General features: G+C 40.3%; 1 protein-coding gene across 3 annotated transcripts in view; it reads left to right on the top strand.

Annotated features, from left to right (window-relative positions):
• Positions 1 to 14,819, top strand: part of SLC23A2 (solute carrier family 23 member 2) — a 142,717-nt gene that overhangs the window by 112,566 nt on the left and 15,332 nt on the right. For all 3 annotated transcript variants that reach the window (XM_070801141.1, XM_070801143.1, XM_070801142.1), the window contains 4 exons: positions 8,370 to 8,490; positions 9,152 to 9,308; positions 12,600 to 12,747; positions 13,870 to 13,975. In XM_070801141.1, the coding sequence (XP_070657242.1) occupies positions 8,370 to 8,490; positions 9,152 to 9,308; positions 12,600 to 12,747; positions 13,870 to 13,975 (532 nt within the window). The remainder of the gene's footprint in view (positions 1 to 8,369; positions 8,491 to 9,151; positions 9,309 to 12,599; positions 12,748 to 13,869; positions 13,976 to 14,819) is intronic.

The following is a 14,819-nucleotide window of genomic DNA, read 5'->3' as shown; positions in this document are numbered from 1 at the left end:
TTCATTCCTAAAGGATGTGCTTTACTGGTTAAGCATTGAGTATATTACATCTCCAAGGAAGAGAGAATTCCTGTACCGTTTAATCTGTACTGGAGCTTTGAAAAAGAAGGGAAACTTCACAGTTTTATCTTAATGGCAAATTGTGACAGAGCTAATGCAGAAGGGAGATCCTGGATCAACTTTTTCCTTCCTAGGGTTGTATAAAACCCTAAGGAAGTATGTTCATGTAGTAGCATCTAAAACTCAGTGTCTTAAAAGGCTCGATACAGTCTCTAAGATGCAAGTGTGTAGAAAACTTTCAGAAAAGGGCCTTACTATACAGCTCTGTACATACTTAATTTTTTTAAGTGCTGCATCTATAAACATATCTGAAAAGAATGTTCCTTGGAACATGGTTTGGGAAAATGCTGCTACAGATAATACAGTAAAAGGGCAATGTATTTGTCATTTCAGGAACTCAAGGATGATTAAATATTAGAAAATTTAATTTTATTAAAATCCACTATGTTTTTTTATTTAAAAAACATGGTGATGATTTTTAAAAATTGATCAACCTATGTTCCAACTGCAGACTGTTAGCAGTGATAAATATGATTTTTAAATGCCCCATACACCTTACTTGCGTCCTGAGAAACCTGTATGCAGGTCAAGAAGCAACATTTAAAACCGTACATGGAACAATGGGTTGGTTCAAAATTGGGAAAGAAATACGTCAAGGCTGTAAATTGTCACTTTGCTTATTTAACTTATATGCAGAGTATATCATTCAAAATGCTGGGCTGGATGGCTCACAAGCTGTAATCAAGATTGTGGGAGAAATATCAGCAACCTCAGATATGCAGATGATACCACTCTACTGGCAGAAAGTGAAGAGAAACTAAAGAGCCTCTTGATGAGAGTGAAAGAGTGAAAAAGCAGACTTAAAACTCAACATTCAAAAAATTAAGATCATGGCATCTGATGCCATCACTTCATGGCAAATAGATGGGGGAAAAAGTGGAAGCAGTGACAGATTTTATTTTCTTGGACTCCAGTATTACTGTGGACGATGTCTGCCACCATAAAATTAAAAGATGCTTGCTTCATGGAAGAAAAGCTATAACAAACTTAGATGGCAGATTAAAAAGCAGAGACATCACTTTGCTGATAGAGTTCTGTATAGTCAAATCTATGGTTTTTCTAGTGGTCATGTATGAATGTGAGAGTTGGACCATAAAGAAAGCTGAGTACTGAAGAATTGATGCTTTTGAACTGGGGTGCTGGAGAAGACTTTTGTGAGCCTCTTGAACAGCAAGGAGATCAAACCAATCAATCCTAAAAGAAGTCAACCCTGAATATTCATTAGAAGGGCTGAAGCTGAAGCTCCAATACTTTGGCTACCTGATGCAAAGAACTGACTCATTGGAAAAGGCTCATGCCGGGAAAGATGGAGGGCAGGAGAAGGGGCTGACAGAGGATGAGATGGTTCGATGGCATCGTCGACTCAATGGACATGAGTTTGAGCAAATTCTGCCAGATACTGAAGGACAGGGAAACCTTGTGTGCTGTAGTCCCTGGGTTTGCAGAGAGTTGGACACGACTTAGTGACTGAACAACAACATACATTAATGGTGAAAAACTTAAATTAGACAGCCTATTGTAATCATAAACTGAGATAAGAATGTTTATTATCAGAATCATTTAAAGTTTTGAATGTGCTAGCCAGTAAATAAGACAAAGTAAAATAATATGGATCAATGCAGGAATAGGGAGAAGGGCTTGATGACTTGCCCTTAACGATAATTAAAGCACATTCTAGGACTTAATACTGTGATCTGGGACAGGGTAGACATTGATAGAGTAGAACATAAAGGATAGAAACATGGCCAATAAAAAAAATTAATACTTATACATGATGCTTGAAATCAGTGGAGAATGAACTGTGTAAAAAATAATTATTTGGGAAAAAGTTAGATTTCTGATTTATATCAAATTACATTTCAGTTGAATTAAAGACTCAAATGTAGAAAATAAAATCATGAAAGGGCTATAAGGAAACCTATATTAAATAGGCTAGATAAGGCAGATAGGAAAAGAGAAAGATTGGTTTTACCACTGATTAATTTAAAGCTCATATCAAAAACCATTGATAATAAATTTTAAGTGTATCTGAGAAAATACAGCAAACTCCATAAGAAAGGATAATGTTCCCAATTCATAGAATTTCACCAGTTAATTTAAAGGAGAGAGAGTCCTGGTAGAGTAATAAATGAAGGATGTAGTATGAACAACCACTTAACAAAAACATAATAATACAAATAACCAATCAGTGTTTAAAAAGGGCTATCTTCACTTGTTATCATTATGCATATTCACATGGAAGGGGACCCATTAGCAGTAGGAGTATTGGTGGTGGGTCACTGTGCTCCTAAGTCAACCAATAGATGTGGCCTTTAGAGACAGACTGTCTCTAAAGGAAGAGTCAATGTGGTGAATTACTACCTGCCATTTCTAACACTGTACATAAATTCTGAGTGGGAACTGTTTTTCCTGAAAATATTTTTCTGTTTACTTTTCTTATGGATAACTTAAAATCTATTCAAAAGTAGAATAGTTTAATAAATTGCCATGTACCATCACCAAACATTCCAGAAAAGTCTCATTTTACCTATATCCTCAAATTCGTTGAGATTCTTGGCATTTGGAGTTTAATAATAATTAAACAGAGAAATCTAAAGTAAAATAATAGTCCCTCCCATACACCCCATCCCTCAAAAAAATCTTCTCTTGAATAACTAACAATAATATAGTGTTTCTCCTTCCATATTTTGCATTATTGCAGAAATACAAACGTGTACATATACAGCTTTATCATTATTTTATAACTTTTCATCTCAATAATTTGTTGGGGTCACCTTCCCAAGACAATCTGTTTAAATCTATTTCATTCTTTCTACAGCTGCACAATGTAAGTAGTATCAAATAGTCTATATTAAATTACTCCCAGGTGATGCAACAGTAGAGACTCCACCTGCCAATGTAGAAGATGGAGGTTTGATCCCTGGGTCAGGAAGATCCCCTGGAGGAAGAAATGGCAACCCACTCCAGTATTCCTGCCTGGGAAATCCCATGGACAGAGGAACCTGACAGGCTATAGTCCATAGGGTCACAAAGAGTCAGACATGACTGAGCACACACACGCACACAAGCCATTTCCCAGTTGATACACAAGCATGTTATTTAAAATATTTCCTGTTGCAAACAATGCTGAAATACCTATTTTCATGTTAAAGAATGAATATTAAAATGATGATAGTGTTTTTAAATTGATGAAATTGGTAGGGATTTAAAAGAATAAAGGGCTTCCCTGATAGCTCAGTTGGTAAAGAATCCACCTGCAATGCAGGAGACTCCAGTTTGATTCCTGGGTTGGGAAGATCCCCTGGAGAAGGGATAGGCTACCCACTCCAGTATTCTTGGGCTTCCCCTTGTTTGAGGTGGTAAGGAATCTGCCTGCAATGCAGGAGACCTGGGTTTGATCCCTGGGTTGGGAAGACCCCCTGGAGAAGGGAATGGCTACCCACTCCAGTATTCTGGCCTGGAGAATTCCATGGACTGTATAATCCATGGGGTCACAAAGATTCAGACATGACTGAGCAGTTTTCACTTTCACTTTTAAAAGTATAAACCCCCCTGCTACAGTGAATAGGAAATGGATATTTAAAAAAATTTATTTCACAGAAGTGTAGTTTATTTACAGTTTTGTGTTAATTTCTAATGTATAGCAGTGATTCCGTTATCCATATATATGTGTGTGTATATATACACACACACACATTTTTCATTATGGTTTATCACAGGATATTGAATATAGTTTCCTGTGCTATACATTAGGACCTTGTTTTCTCGTTTGGTTCTGGTTTTTTCTGGCCAGGCCATGTAGCATATGGGATCTTAGTTCCCCAGCCAGGGATTGAACACATGTCCCCTGCAGTAGAAGCATGGAGTCTTAACCATTAGACTGCTAAGGAAGTCCCATGACCTTGTTGTTTATCCATTCTATATATAATATTTTGCATCTGCTAATCCCCAAATCCCAGTCCATCCCTCCCTTACACCGCCTTGACAACTACAAATCTATTCTCTGTGTCTGTGAAGCTATTTTATAGATAAGTTCATTTGTGTCATATTTTAGATTCCAGATGTAAGTGATAATGGTATTGTCTTTCTCCTGACTTATTTTACTTAGTATGATAACCTGTAGAGCCATCCACGTTGCTGTGAATGGCATTGTTTCATTCTTTTTTATGGCTGAGTAGTAGTCCATTGTGTGTGTGTGTGTGTGTGTGTGTGTCTGTCACATCATTTTTTTTTAGTATAGGTTATTTTAATTTTGGGCTTCCCTTGTAGCTTACTCGGTAAAGAGTCTGCCTGCAATGCAGGAGACTTGGGTTTAGTCCCTGGGTCAGGAAGATCCCCTGGAGGAGGAAATGGCAAACCACTCCAGTATCATTGCCTGGAGAACCCCATGGACAGAGGAGCCTGGCAGGCTACAGTCCATGGGGTCGCAAAGAGTCGAACAATACTGAGCAAATTTCACTCGATTTTAATTTTCATTGAAGTCTAGTTGATTAGTTTCTATACCACATCCTCTTTGTCCATTCACCTGTTAATGGACATTTAAGTTGTTTCCGTTTCTTGGCTATTGTAAATAGTGCTGCAGTGAACATTGGGGTGCACGTATCTTTTTAAATTTCTCCAGACATGTGCTCGTGAATGGGATTGCAGGATCATATAGCAACTCTATTTTTAGTTTTTTGGGGAACCTCTATACTGTTTTCCATAGTGACTGTGCCAGTTTACATTCTCACTAACAGTGTGGAGAGCTCTCTACACCCTCTCCAGCATTTGTAGAACTTTTTCTGTCTGATCTTCAGATAAATTATTTCTGGACTTCTTAATGATGGCCATTCTGACCAGTGTAAGATAATACCTCATTGTAGTTTTGATTTGCATTGCTCTAATAACTAGTGATGTTGAGTATCTTTTCATATGCCTGTTGGTCATCTGTATATGTTCTTTGGAGAAATGTCTATTTAGGCTCTCTGCCCATTTTCCAGTTGGGTTTTTTGTTGTTGTTGAGATATATGAGCTGTTTGTATATTTTGGAAATTAAGCCTTTGCTGCAGATCACATTAGCACATGGACATTCTTGGTCTCTGAATGTGATTGTAAATTCACCCAACGTTTCTGTATGTATTTAATATTTAGCGGTTTGTATCAAAGCACTTTTCAGTAAGGTATTCATTGTTTGACAGATCTATTCTAGTCCTGGGAACTTGTCATAAGCAGATATTCACACTGGTGCCAGGGAAAGATGATTCATTGCAGTTATGTTGCTCCCAATGTCATACTTTAGGGACGTGTTTAAATAAGATGTGGTATGGTACAGCCACTAGATGGAATGCTGAGCAGCCACTAAGATGCTGATGGAGGTTGCCATCTCTTGAGGTCAGGCCTTAACTGGGGCTGCAGGGTAGTTGGGAAGCAGCATGTAAAATATGATTGATTCCTTTTGGGGCCAGTTGATGACCTGTTTGTGCTCCAAGGGCAAGGATGACATCAGATAGTCCTGTTTGCCTTTCTAATCCCAGTGCCTGGGACCCAATAACATGCTCTAAAAGCCCTGGGGTTCAGTAGACCAGAGTGCTGCATCCTTGTCATCCAATATGAGATGATGAGCAGTCTTCAAGATTTTGAGTCTTTCTTTTCACTTATCTGCCTTTTATAGTTTTTCTACATTTTAGTATGTATTGCTTGCATAATATAGGTAAAGTTAAAACAAAGGTAGACAGATAAGCAGAATGTCACATGAGATGGAAATCCTGGTGTGGTGGACAGAACTGTGGGCTGAGCATCAAGTCTCAGATCCTGTCTCTTCTGTGCTGGGCCAAGTCTTGTGAACTCTGACACAGCATCCAGTGCTGAGCCTCTGCTCTTGCCTTTCTGCAATGGGGCTGCTGCCCTACCTGTCCCACAGGTGTATTCAAGGATTAAAATTAAAACAGAAGAATCCTGCTCAGTTCACTTTTCAATTTCAGTTGCCAGATTTGAACCTGAAGTGTGGGTGTCCTTCGTTGGACTCTGTTATGTGTCCCCTTTCCCTTTTTAAACGTGCTTTGAAAAGTGGACACCGTAACTGTCAGATGTAACTGTCAGGTGACATGTCACCTGCACTAATAATAACAGTAATAACAGATACCAGGCTTTTTGGATCTTAGTATATAATTGGAAGTAAATCAGTAACGTTTTTTAAGATGTGAAAAATTTATGTTGATCTAAGTTTAAAATACACCTCTTTTCGTATCCTTCATTGTCATACTGGTTTTTGTTAAACATCACCCATTCATGGGGGAGTTGGAATAACTCGGGCACCATGTATGTCTTCATCCTTGAACTGGTACTGATCTGATGACTTTGTGGTGGCACCAGGTCAGTGAAGTGCCTGCATAGGTGAGGAAATGGTAGAGTGGCAGCCAGCTGCAATCCACACCTCATTTGGAGTGTGACTGTGAAGCGGCACTTAACTGGCTGTCAATGGAACTGATAATTCCATTTCAGCAATTAGAACTGTTCCCAGGAACAGTTAAGCTTAACTTTGAGAATCCTCTCTTCCTGTCAACTCTAAGGTAATAAGAGAAAGAATGAGTCCCTACAGGTGATGAGACATATTATGGTATACCTTCATTGTTTCAATATGGGAAGCTATCCCACACCTGCCATACATGGGGCACCAGACACGTGAGGATGTGTTGGGTTCTGCTCCAGGGGGTCACTGGACCACCTGCTTCCTACAGCATTCAGCATAGCTGGATCAAGAGTATAGGACTTGTTACACATAAACTTTTGAGTCAGCCCAGACATCCCTGCCCTCACAATGTGGCAGCATAGTTCAGAGCCCAGGCTGTAGAGCTAGACCCCTGGCCAACATAGCTGCATGATCTTGGACTGCTGGCTTTGTCTGTCTGTAAAGTAAATGATTATAGAAGCTACTGTGGAAGAGTAGGCTAATGGGCGGGAAGACCAGTGCATAATGTCTTGAGACAGAAATCTCTCAGGAATATTGTTTATATATGAATATATTTCATGGGCTTCCCGGGTAGCTCAGCTGGTAAAAAATCCACCTGCAATGCAGAAGACCACAGTTCAGTTCCTGAATCAGGAAGTTCACCTGGAGAAGGGATAGTTAGCTACCCACTCCAGTATTCTTGGGTTTCCCTGGTGGCTCAGATGGTAAAGAATCTGCCTGCATTGCAGGAGACCTGGGTTCGATCTCTGAATTGGGAAGATCCCCTGGAGGAAAGCATGGCAACCCACTCCAGTATTCATGCCTGGAGAATCCTTGTGGAGGGAGGAACAGGAACATGGCAGGCTACAGTCCATGGGGTCACAAAGAGTCAGACACAACTGAGCGACTAAGCACACATGCACATATATACGTATATATATATATAATTTTTAAAAATTTATTTTTGGCTGTGCTAGGTCTTTGTTGCTGCTTGGGCTTTTCTCTAGTTGTTGCAAGCAGGGGCTATTCTAGTTGCAATGTATGGGCTTCTTATTGAGGTGGTTTCTCTTGTTGCAGAGCACAGGCTTCAGTAGTTGAGGCTCCTGGGCTCTAGAGCACAGGCTCAGTAATTGCGGCACATGGGTTTAGTTGCGTTGTTGCGTGTGGGATCTTCTTGGATCAGGGATCGAACCCATGTCTCCTGCATTGACAGGCAGAGTCTTTATCACTGAGCCACGCTAGGGAAGCCCAGGAATATAATTATTAATATTGAATGCTATTGTATATAGCTTTCTTAAATATTTAAGTTTAGTTTTTTCTTTTTAAAAGTAATTTATGTTCCTTCCAAGTAAATCAGAACATACAGAAAAATGGGGACTAAACCAATCCTTGTGAGCATCCGGATCATGTCCTTCTTACCTGTTTGCGTTCATGCATGTGTATACACATGCACTCTTGTGTGGTAGTTGCTTGTTTTTTAGTTAATTCGTAGTTGTAATTTTGTATTGTTGTATCTGGCATCTTGTCTTTTTCTCACATAGCGTGAACTTTTCCTATCAGTATGTACATTCTTCAGTTTTTCTTCATCTCCTAAGGGATATTTAGCTGAAGCATTTACATGACAATCTCATTTCCATATTTGGAAATGTTAAGATGTAAAAATGACATTTCCAAAAGACATTTCCCAAATAATAGAGGAATAGCAGCTTTCTAGAGAAATGAATTGAACACATGTGGTCAATTTTGTCATTGAAACTTTGAGTATTATTTTTAACGTAGATGTAACAGCCTTTAACCTAGTTCATTTTCTTTCTCTCCTCAGGACTATTTTCCTAGTATTACTATTTTCTCAATATGCCAGAAATGTTAAATTTCCTCTCCCAATTTACAAATCCAAGAAAGGATGGACTGCATATAAGTTACAGCTTTTCAAAATGTTCCCTGTGAGTAATTACCTTTTTTTTTTTTTTTTTTTTTTGACACTATTGCATTTGGTTCATATGTAAAAAGTTTATAATGAGAAGAGGGGGTTAGGCATGTTGTCCTGAGGGACCATGTCTGTGTGATGATCTCAGACTTCTAATGACCATCATGGACCTAAATTTTAGAAGTGGTAGAAGTTTCCAGTCCTGGAGTCCTTTTCAGTTCAGTCACTCAGTTGTGTCTGACTCTTTGCAACCCCATGGACTGCAGCACGCCAGGCTTCCTTGTCCATCACCAACTCCCAGAGCTTGCTCAAACTCATGTCCATCAAGTTGGCAATGCCATCCAAGAGACCATGGAGTCTTTTTAACAGTATGTAAGAGGACATTGATTCTCCTTGGAGCTGAGGGAGGTCTGACTCCACGTGGCCTTTTCAGGCCCATTGTCCATTATTCTTATTTTACTAGCCAGTTTCAAACTAAATAACTTTACTATATGAAACTACTGTCTCTAAATGTGATTCCATTCAAGGAATAGGTTTTACACAGATCCTTTATATGTTTTTTTCTGCAAAGTACTGATGGGCTCTGAGATATAATAATCCCATTGCAGGAAGGCATGTTTTGCTAGCAACCACCAGTTCTGTTGGCCTGACAGAGCTTTTTCCTTTGACCACTTCAGATCATCCTGGCCATCCTTGTATCCTGGCTACTCTGCTTCATCTTCACAGTGACAGATGTCTTCCCTCCTGACAGCACGAAGTATGGCTTCTATGCTCGAACTGATGCCAGGCAGGGTGTGCTTCTGGTAGCCCCGTGGTTTAAGGTCCCATACCCATGTAAGTATTCTGGTGGTCATGAGTGGTCAGGAGCTCACACGGGTCCAACCTAGAGGAGTTGGGAGTTGGCAGGAAGCTCTGCAACACCAAAGGTCTTCTTTGTTGCAGAGCATGCCCCGAAAGTCGTACCATTCTGGCCTTCAGAGGATTAGATTAGCAGAGAAGGGAGGCAGGAGGCTCTGTTTCTAGAGGACTGTAGAGACTAACCAGCTCTCTTCTCAGTTGTACTAGTTGATTCTTTTGGTTCCATTAGGACAAAATCTCAGGCTCAAGGAGCCTCTTGCCAGATTTGAGCTCTAATGGCCAGGATTTGAGGTCAGCTGCTTAGAAAGGCAAGTATAGAGCTGCACAGTACCCAAACCACCGAAATGAACAGACTTGAGTAGGAGGGGCCTGAAGATTAGTAGACTGCTCAAGCCTGGTGGAATTTGTATAATCTTTCAATAGGTAGCCATAATCATTCTTTTTTTTTTTTTTTTTTTTGGTCACAGCTGTCAGGTAAACTAATATTCACAAACAGACAATGGATCTTAAGTTATAATTTCATTGTTGGGTAACTCTTGGCCAGGTGGCAGGGGTGTATGAACCCCAGCTGTGAGGTGTCACTTGGATTCATGTGTAGCATTTTCTGGACCCTAGCCCCAGAAGCGTTTTGTGTGAACCCAGTGATTATTACATACTTGTTGTAATGTGAAGACTGTTCCCAGCATTTAAGGTTTTTGTTAGAATAAGGCCTGAGCTTAGTCAGATTGTTTCAGTTTACACCCCTATCCAATTGTCACATTTTCATATTTTCTGACAATGAGGAAAAGCCAAAAATATTAAGATTGGGTCAAAGATAAATGTTCTAAGCATGTTAAACGATAGTGATTCTGGAAGTTGTTCGTCCTGGTCTTAACACATTTACAAACACTGTAAAAAGTTTCGTCTTTCTAAAGCATTCTGAATCTCATCAGATTATATGGTTTAAGTATGTATTTATGTATGCCTGTCCCCTCCATACAAGGTTCATAAACATACATGTAATCTGAGATAAAATGAGATTAAAAGTCTGTTGATGAGGGAGTCAGTTGAAGCCATGGGAAGGCAGGTAGCCCCCACAGCACATATGGGTGGTCCTCTCTGCCTATACATGTGGCTCCCAAGATGAGCACAAATATTAATAGAAACACAGAGCGGGCTGTCCCAGAGAAGCAGCTGTGCGTGTGTTGAGAGATGAGACTTTGCTCAGGGACCATGGGGCCTGTGCACAGGGAGGCATAACCAAGTGGGCAGGTCCTTAACATTATGATTGCAGAGGGTGCTGTCTGGTTTCTTTTCACAACAGCCCTTGAGTGCTACCAGCTCCTCTATTGCCAGAGCTTCCCTAGATAAAGAGCTGTTCCCTGAGCCAGAAGGGTGTAGTCTTATGTACTTCCTAATCCAGAGATAAGTTTTCATGTATCTTAATCCAGAGACAAGTTTTTATATATCTAGACCAGTGGTTCTTAGTCTTTAGTATGCTAGGAATTACTTGGACTGGTTGTTAAAATACAGATTTCACATCCAAAATGTCAAAAGTGCCAGGCTGAGAAACCCTGCTATCAAGTAACAAACTAAAAGTTCTAGATGAAAAGAAAGATGAAGTAACAGGCTTAAATAGAAGGCTGGAGGCCAACAGGTTTAAATTTTAAATAAATAATCTGAAGGAAAAGGGGTCAAAAATTAAGATTATAAATTTTAAATGTTGAAGTAAATAGGATAAAGATTTTAAAAATCTTGCTGAGGATTTCAGGCAAAGTGTGGGGGATAAGAAAGCAATTAAAGTAAAAAGTCTGAGAAAATAAAAGGCAATTTCTGATAAATAATAAATGGCAAAATAAAATAAGACTCCCATCCCAAAATCTAGACACATAAATGAAACCATATTGCTGCCTTAGTAAAGAAAACTGTATCAAAGGTTATTTAGAAAACACAAAATGTTGCTTGATAAAGAAATCATCTGCATGAGAAGAATCCATTCCAAACTAGTCCAGGGACGAGATGTTGACCAAACCAGTTGCTGGTGGGTCTGGACCTTGAACCCCTGAATATAAACTGCCTCAACATCCCCTGGTCAGCTCCCATGGGGCAAAGTGAGCTCCAGGAAGGAAAAGTTCTGTCCATACACACACACAAGGGATATTCTGTACATCTTACTTTATGTGTTATCTTTCCCCTCCTAAACTTGGGGTTGCTCCATCACCCAGGAGCCAGAGGCCAAGCCCCTCCAGGAGGTTGGTTAAGGCCTTCCAAGCCCACCTGCCCCAGGCCTCCTCTGGTGAGCAGCAGCCTATTTCTCCCCGGCTCTGTCCATCCACTGATTGCCCCTCCAGAACGCCTTCTCCGCTCTGTGTGCTGCTTTCCAGACTCTTCTTCAACAGAGACTGTGGCACTTCCTGACTTCCTAACTGGTACTGATTGCGACATCCAACCATTGCACTGTTGAAATCTTTTAGGTATATTGTTGGCCCCTGCACAAGACATTCTACACATTTCTCTTCATGTACTTTCTACTGAGTAGCTCTGTAATAACTAATGGTTCAGGGAAAGAAAGTCTAGGTACTTCACAAAGAAGTCTATTCATTTTAGCAGTGAAGGTTCCTCATGCTGTTTTTATTAAAGAAGATCAGTGGTTTTCAGTGTCCAAATAGATACACTTTTAAATCCGGATACTCAAAATGAATCTACCTGGGGTCTTTGCTTTGCTTTCTTAAAGGAAACTCTTTAGTTTTCTGTAACATGATGTACTTTTAAAAAAGTGCTGGTATTATACTAGAAAAGGGTTGTCTATACTTTGTGCCATGCTCGACTGTTGGCATTTAAATTTACGTGATGACTTTTCACTGCTTTTCCATTTGATGCCTCCCTCTGGACAGGAGCACTGTTTTGTACCATGCTTTGCACAGCAGGGCTAAACATTCTCTGCATACAAATACCCATCCCAACACAGCAGGCTGTGTTAAATTCTAATTTAGCAGACACTGAGTGTGGCTTTGAAGCAAGAAAGAGGAGCACCCGCCTCTTCCAGTCAAACAATTTCTTTTAAATAAAGCAGATCAATCCTGATTATTACTGTTTTCATTCAACTCAGGAACTATTCCCAGGCATTTTGCACTGATGACTTACGTGTAAAAATAGTTACCATGAGCTTTAAAAATCTGAGTGGTTCTTATAGAGTCCTGACATACTGAATGACTCAATATCCTGATAACTTTCGCCTGCCCCTCTAAGAAAGTTTATGAGGCTTTCATGCTTGTTTTTCTTCCTTAGTTCAGTGGGGACTGCCCACTGTCTCTGCAGCTGGTGTCATCGGCATGCTCAGTGCGGTTGTTGCCAGTATTATCGAGTCTATCGGGGACTACTATGCCTGTGCAAGGTTGTCCTGTGCCCCATCACCTCCCATCCATGCAATAAACAGGTGGGTTCCTGAGAAAATGAACTCTTCACTGGGCCCAGTGCCTTATACTTTGCTCTTTGGTTTGGACAGTCAAGAGTTTCAACATGAAGTAGCCAAGCATCAGGGCTCTTTATTGGCTGTTTGTTTTGAATAAGTAACTGCCCCTGTTTTGCTCTCATTTTCCACATCCAAATAATATAGAGCAGAATTCCCACCCTTCTTTCTCATGGTGACAATCGTATAAGACATTCTCTGTGAGATCTCGCCAGACCTTAAACTCAGCAAAACAAGTGCCAGACACTGCCATTGTTCTTTGCTTGGTTTGGGATCATGGATGTATTGTCCCCTTTGATTTCTTGTTTTCCCTACTGTTCATTTCACAGTTACAATTCATATAGAGAGAGACAAGAGCAGAAATAAATGAAGTCTATAAAATCTAGAGGTTTATGAGCTGTGAAGTTTATATTCTCAGTAGATATAGTCTTCAGTTTCTCAATGCTGGGGTTAAATTGGGCTGTATAGAAGCTGTAAAGAAAATAAAGTAGCCCAGATCATCCCACCTTTCCCAGCCAGCTGCCACCCTTCCAGAAGGAATTGTGTGTGATGAGAACGAAAGGGCTGATATCTCTGCATCTTTTGCATTGCTTCTGTTGGTGTTTAGAGCCCTAGTCTTTCCATTTTTCTCTAATGGAGCTAGTGCATATGAATAAATTATTTATATATTGGTTCTTTTGAAAGTTCCAACATTTATAAAATTACAAAGCATTTTCTTTCTGATAAAACTGTATTAATAAGAAAGGAATCAAATCTATGGATGACCTATGTTGTCTTAGATTACCACAAATGATTATTTTCTGGCAAAAATATTGTAATTTGGAATAATTTTTAAACACTTGCATCTAATGTGTGATTCAGAGATGTGCTTCTGAAAGCACATCTTTCATTTCTCCATGAATGAGCATGGAGAACCCTGTTAAAATGTGCGTCTTCAGGCCTGGGATTCTGCATTGTTAACCCCTCCTGGGGAGAGTAGAGGCTACAGGTCTGTGGACCCTGCCTTTGGGTCATAACCATTTAGACTATTTCAGAGTGTTTCTCCCATTGAATTAATATTTTTCTTTACTCCATTCCTTTACATTTTAGGGGGATTTTCGTGGAGGGTCTCTCCTGTGTTCTCGATGGCATTTTTGGAACTGGGAATGGCTCTACTTCATCCAGTCCCAACATTGGAGTTTTGGGAATTACTAAGGTACAGATATTTTTATAATTAAATGGTTGGGCCTCTAAATGTTGATCCGTTTTGTTGATTGGTCTGGCCACTGTGAGTTCCGAAATGATGGCCTCCAATTCTGAGATTATCTTCTTCCCCATTTCTTTTTGATTCATTGATGAGTTTTTGGAATGCTGATAGAGGTCTCTTTCCCCTTGACTGGCCTGGGTAGGCAGGCATTCAGGTGCAATTTCTTCATGCATTCTACAAATTTTTGTTAAGCACTGACCCTTTGTGAGGCCACTATTCTAGGCACTTGGGATACATCAGTGAATGAAAAAGAAAAATATTTCCATCATTTATGGAGTTTACATTCTATCAGAGGAAGACAAGCAATAAATAGTAAGCATAATAAGTATGACAGAAATATGGGGCAAAATGGGGGGATCAGAGGGGTAAGTTAGGGTGATCAGGCTAAGCCTCACTGAGAAGGTGACCTTGAGCAAAGGCCTGACAGAACTGAGGGAGGGAACTGTGCAGGTACCTAGGGAAGGGGCTTTCAGACAGGGGGCAGAGTGCTATCACAGAACCACCCTGGTATGCTGCAGCTCAGCAAGGAGGCCAGTGGGGCAGGAGCAGAGATGGGAGTGGGGGTCATTGGGTAAGAGCAGATGAGGTTCTTGAGGTAACTGAGGACCAGGTCATGTAGGCCTTAAAGGCTGCCAAAGCCTAAGTGGAAGTAGTCAGGGAGAGAGTCCCGCAGGGTGTGAGTCCATCTGGTTTTGTTTTGGGTGTTTTTTTTTTAGAATTACTATGGCTGCTATGATGAAAGTAGACGACTGGGGTCTGGGAAGAGGGTGGAAACAGGAGACCAGTTAGGAGA

This window comes from Bos indicus, chromosome 13 (assembly GCF_029378745.1).
Source record: "Bos indicus isolate NIAB-ARS_2022 breed Sahiwal x Tharparkar chromosome 13, NIAB-ARS_B.indTharparkar_mat_pri_1.0, whole genome shotgun sequence".
NCBI classification, from domain to species: Eukaryota; Metazoa; Chordata; class Mammalia; order Artiodactyla; family Bovidae; genus Bos; species Bos indicus.
The sequence above is the reverse complement of the archived record's forward strand: the minus strand, read 5'-3'. Positions and strand labels throughout refer to the sequence as shown.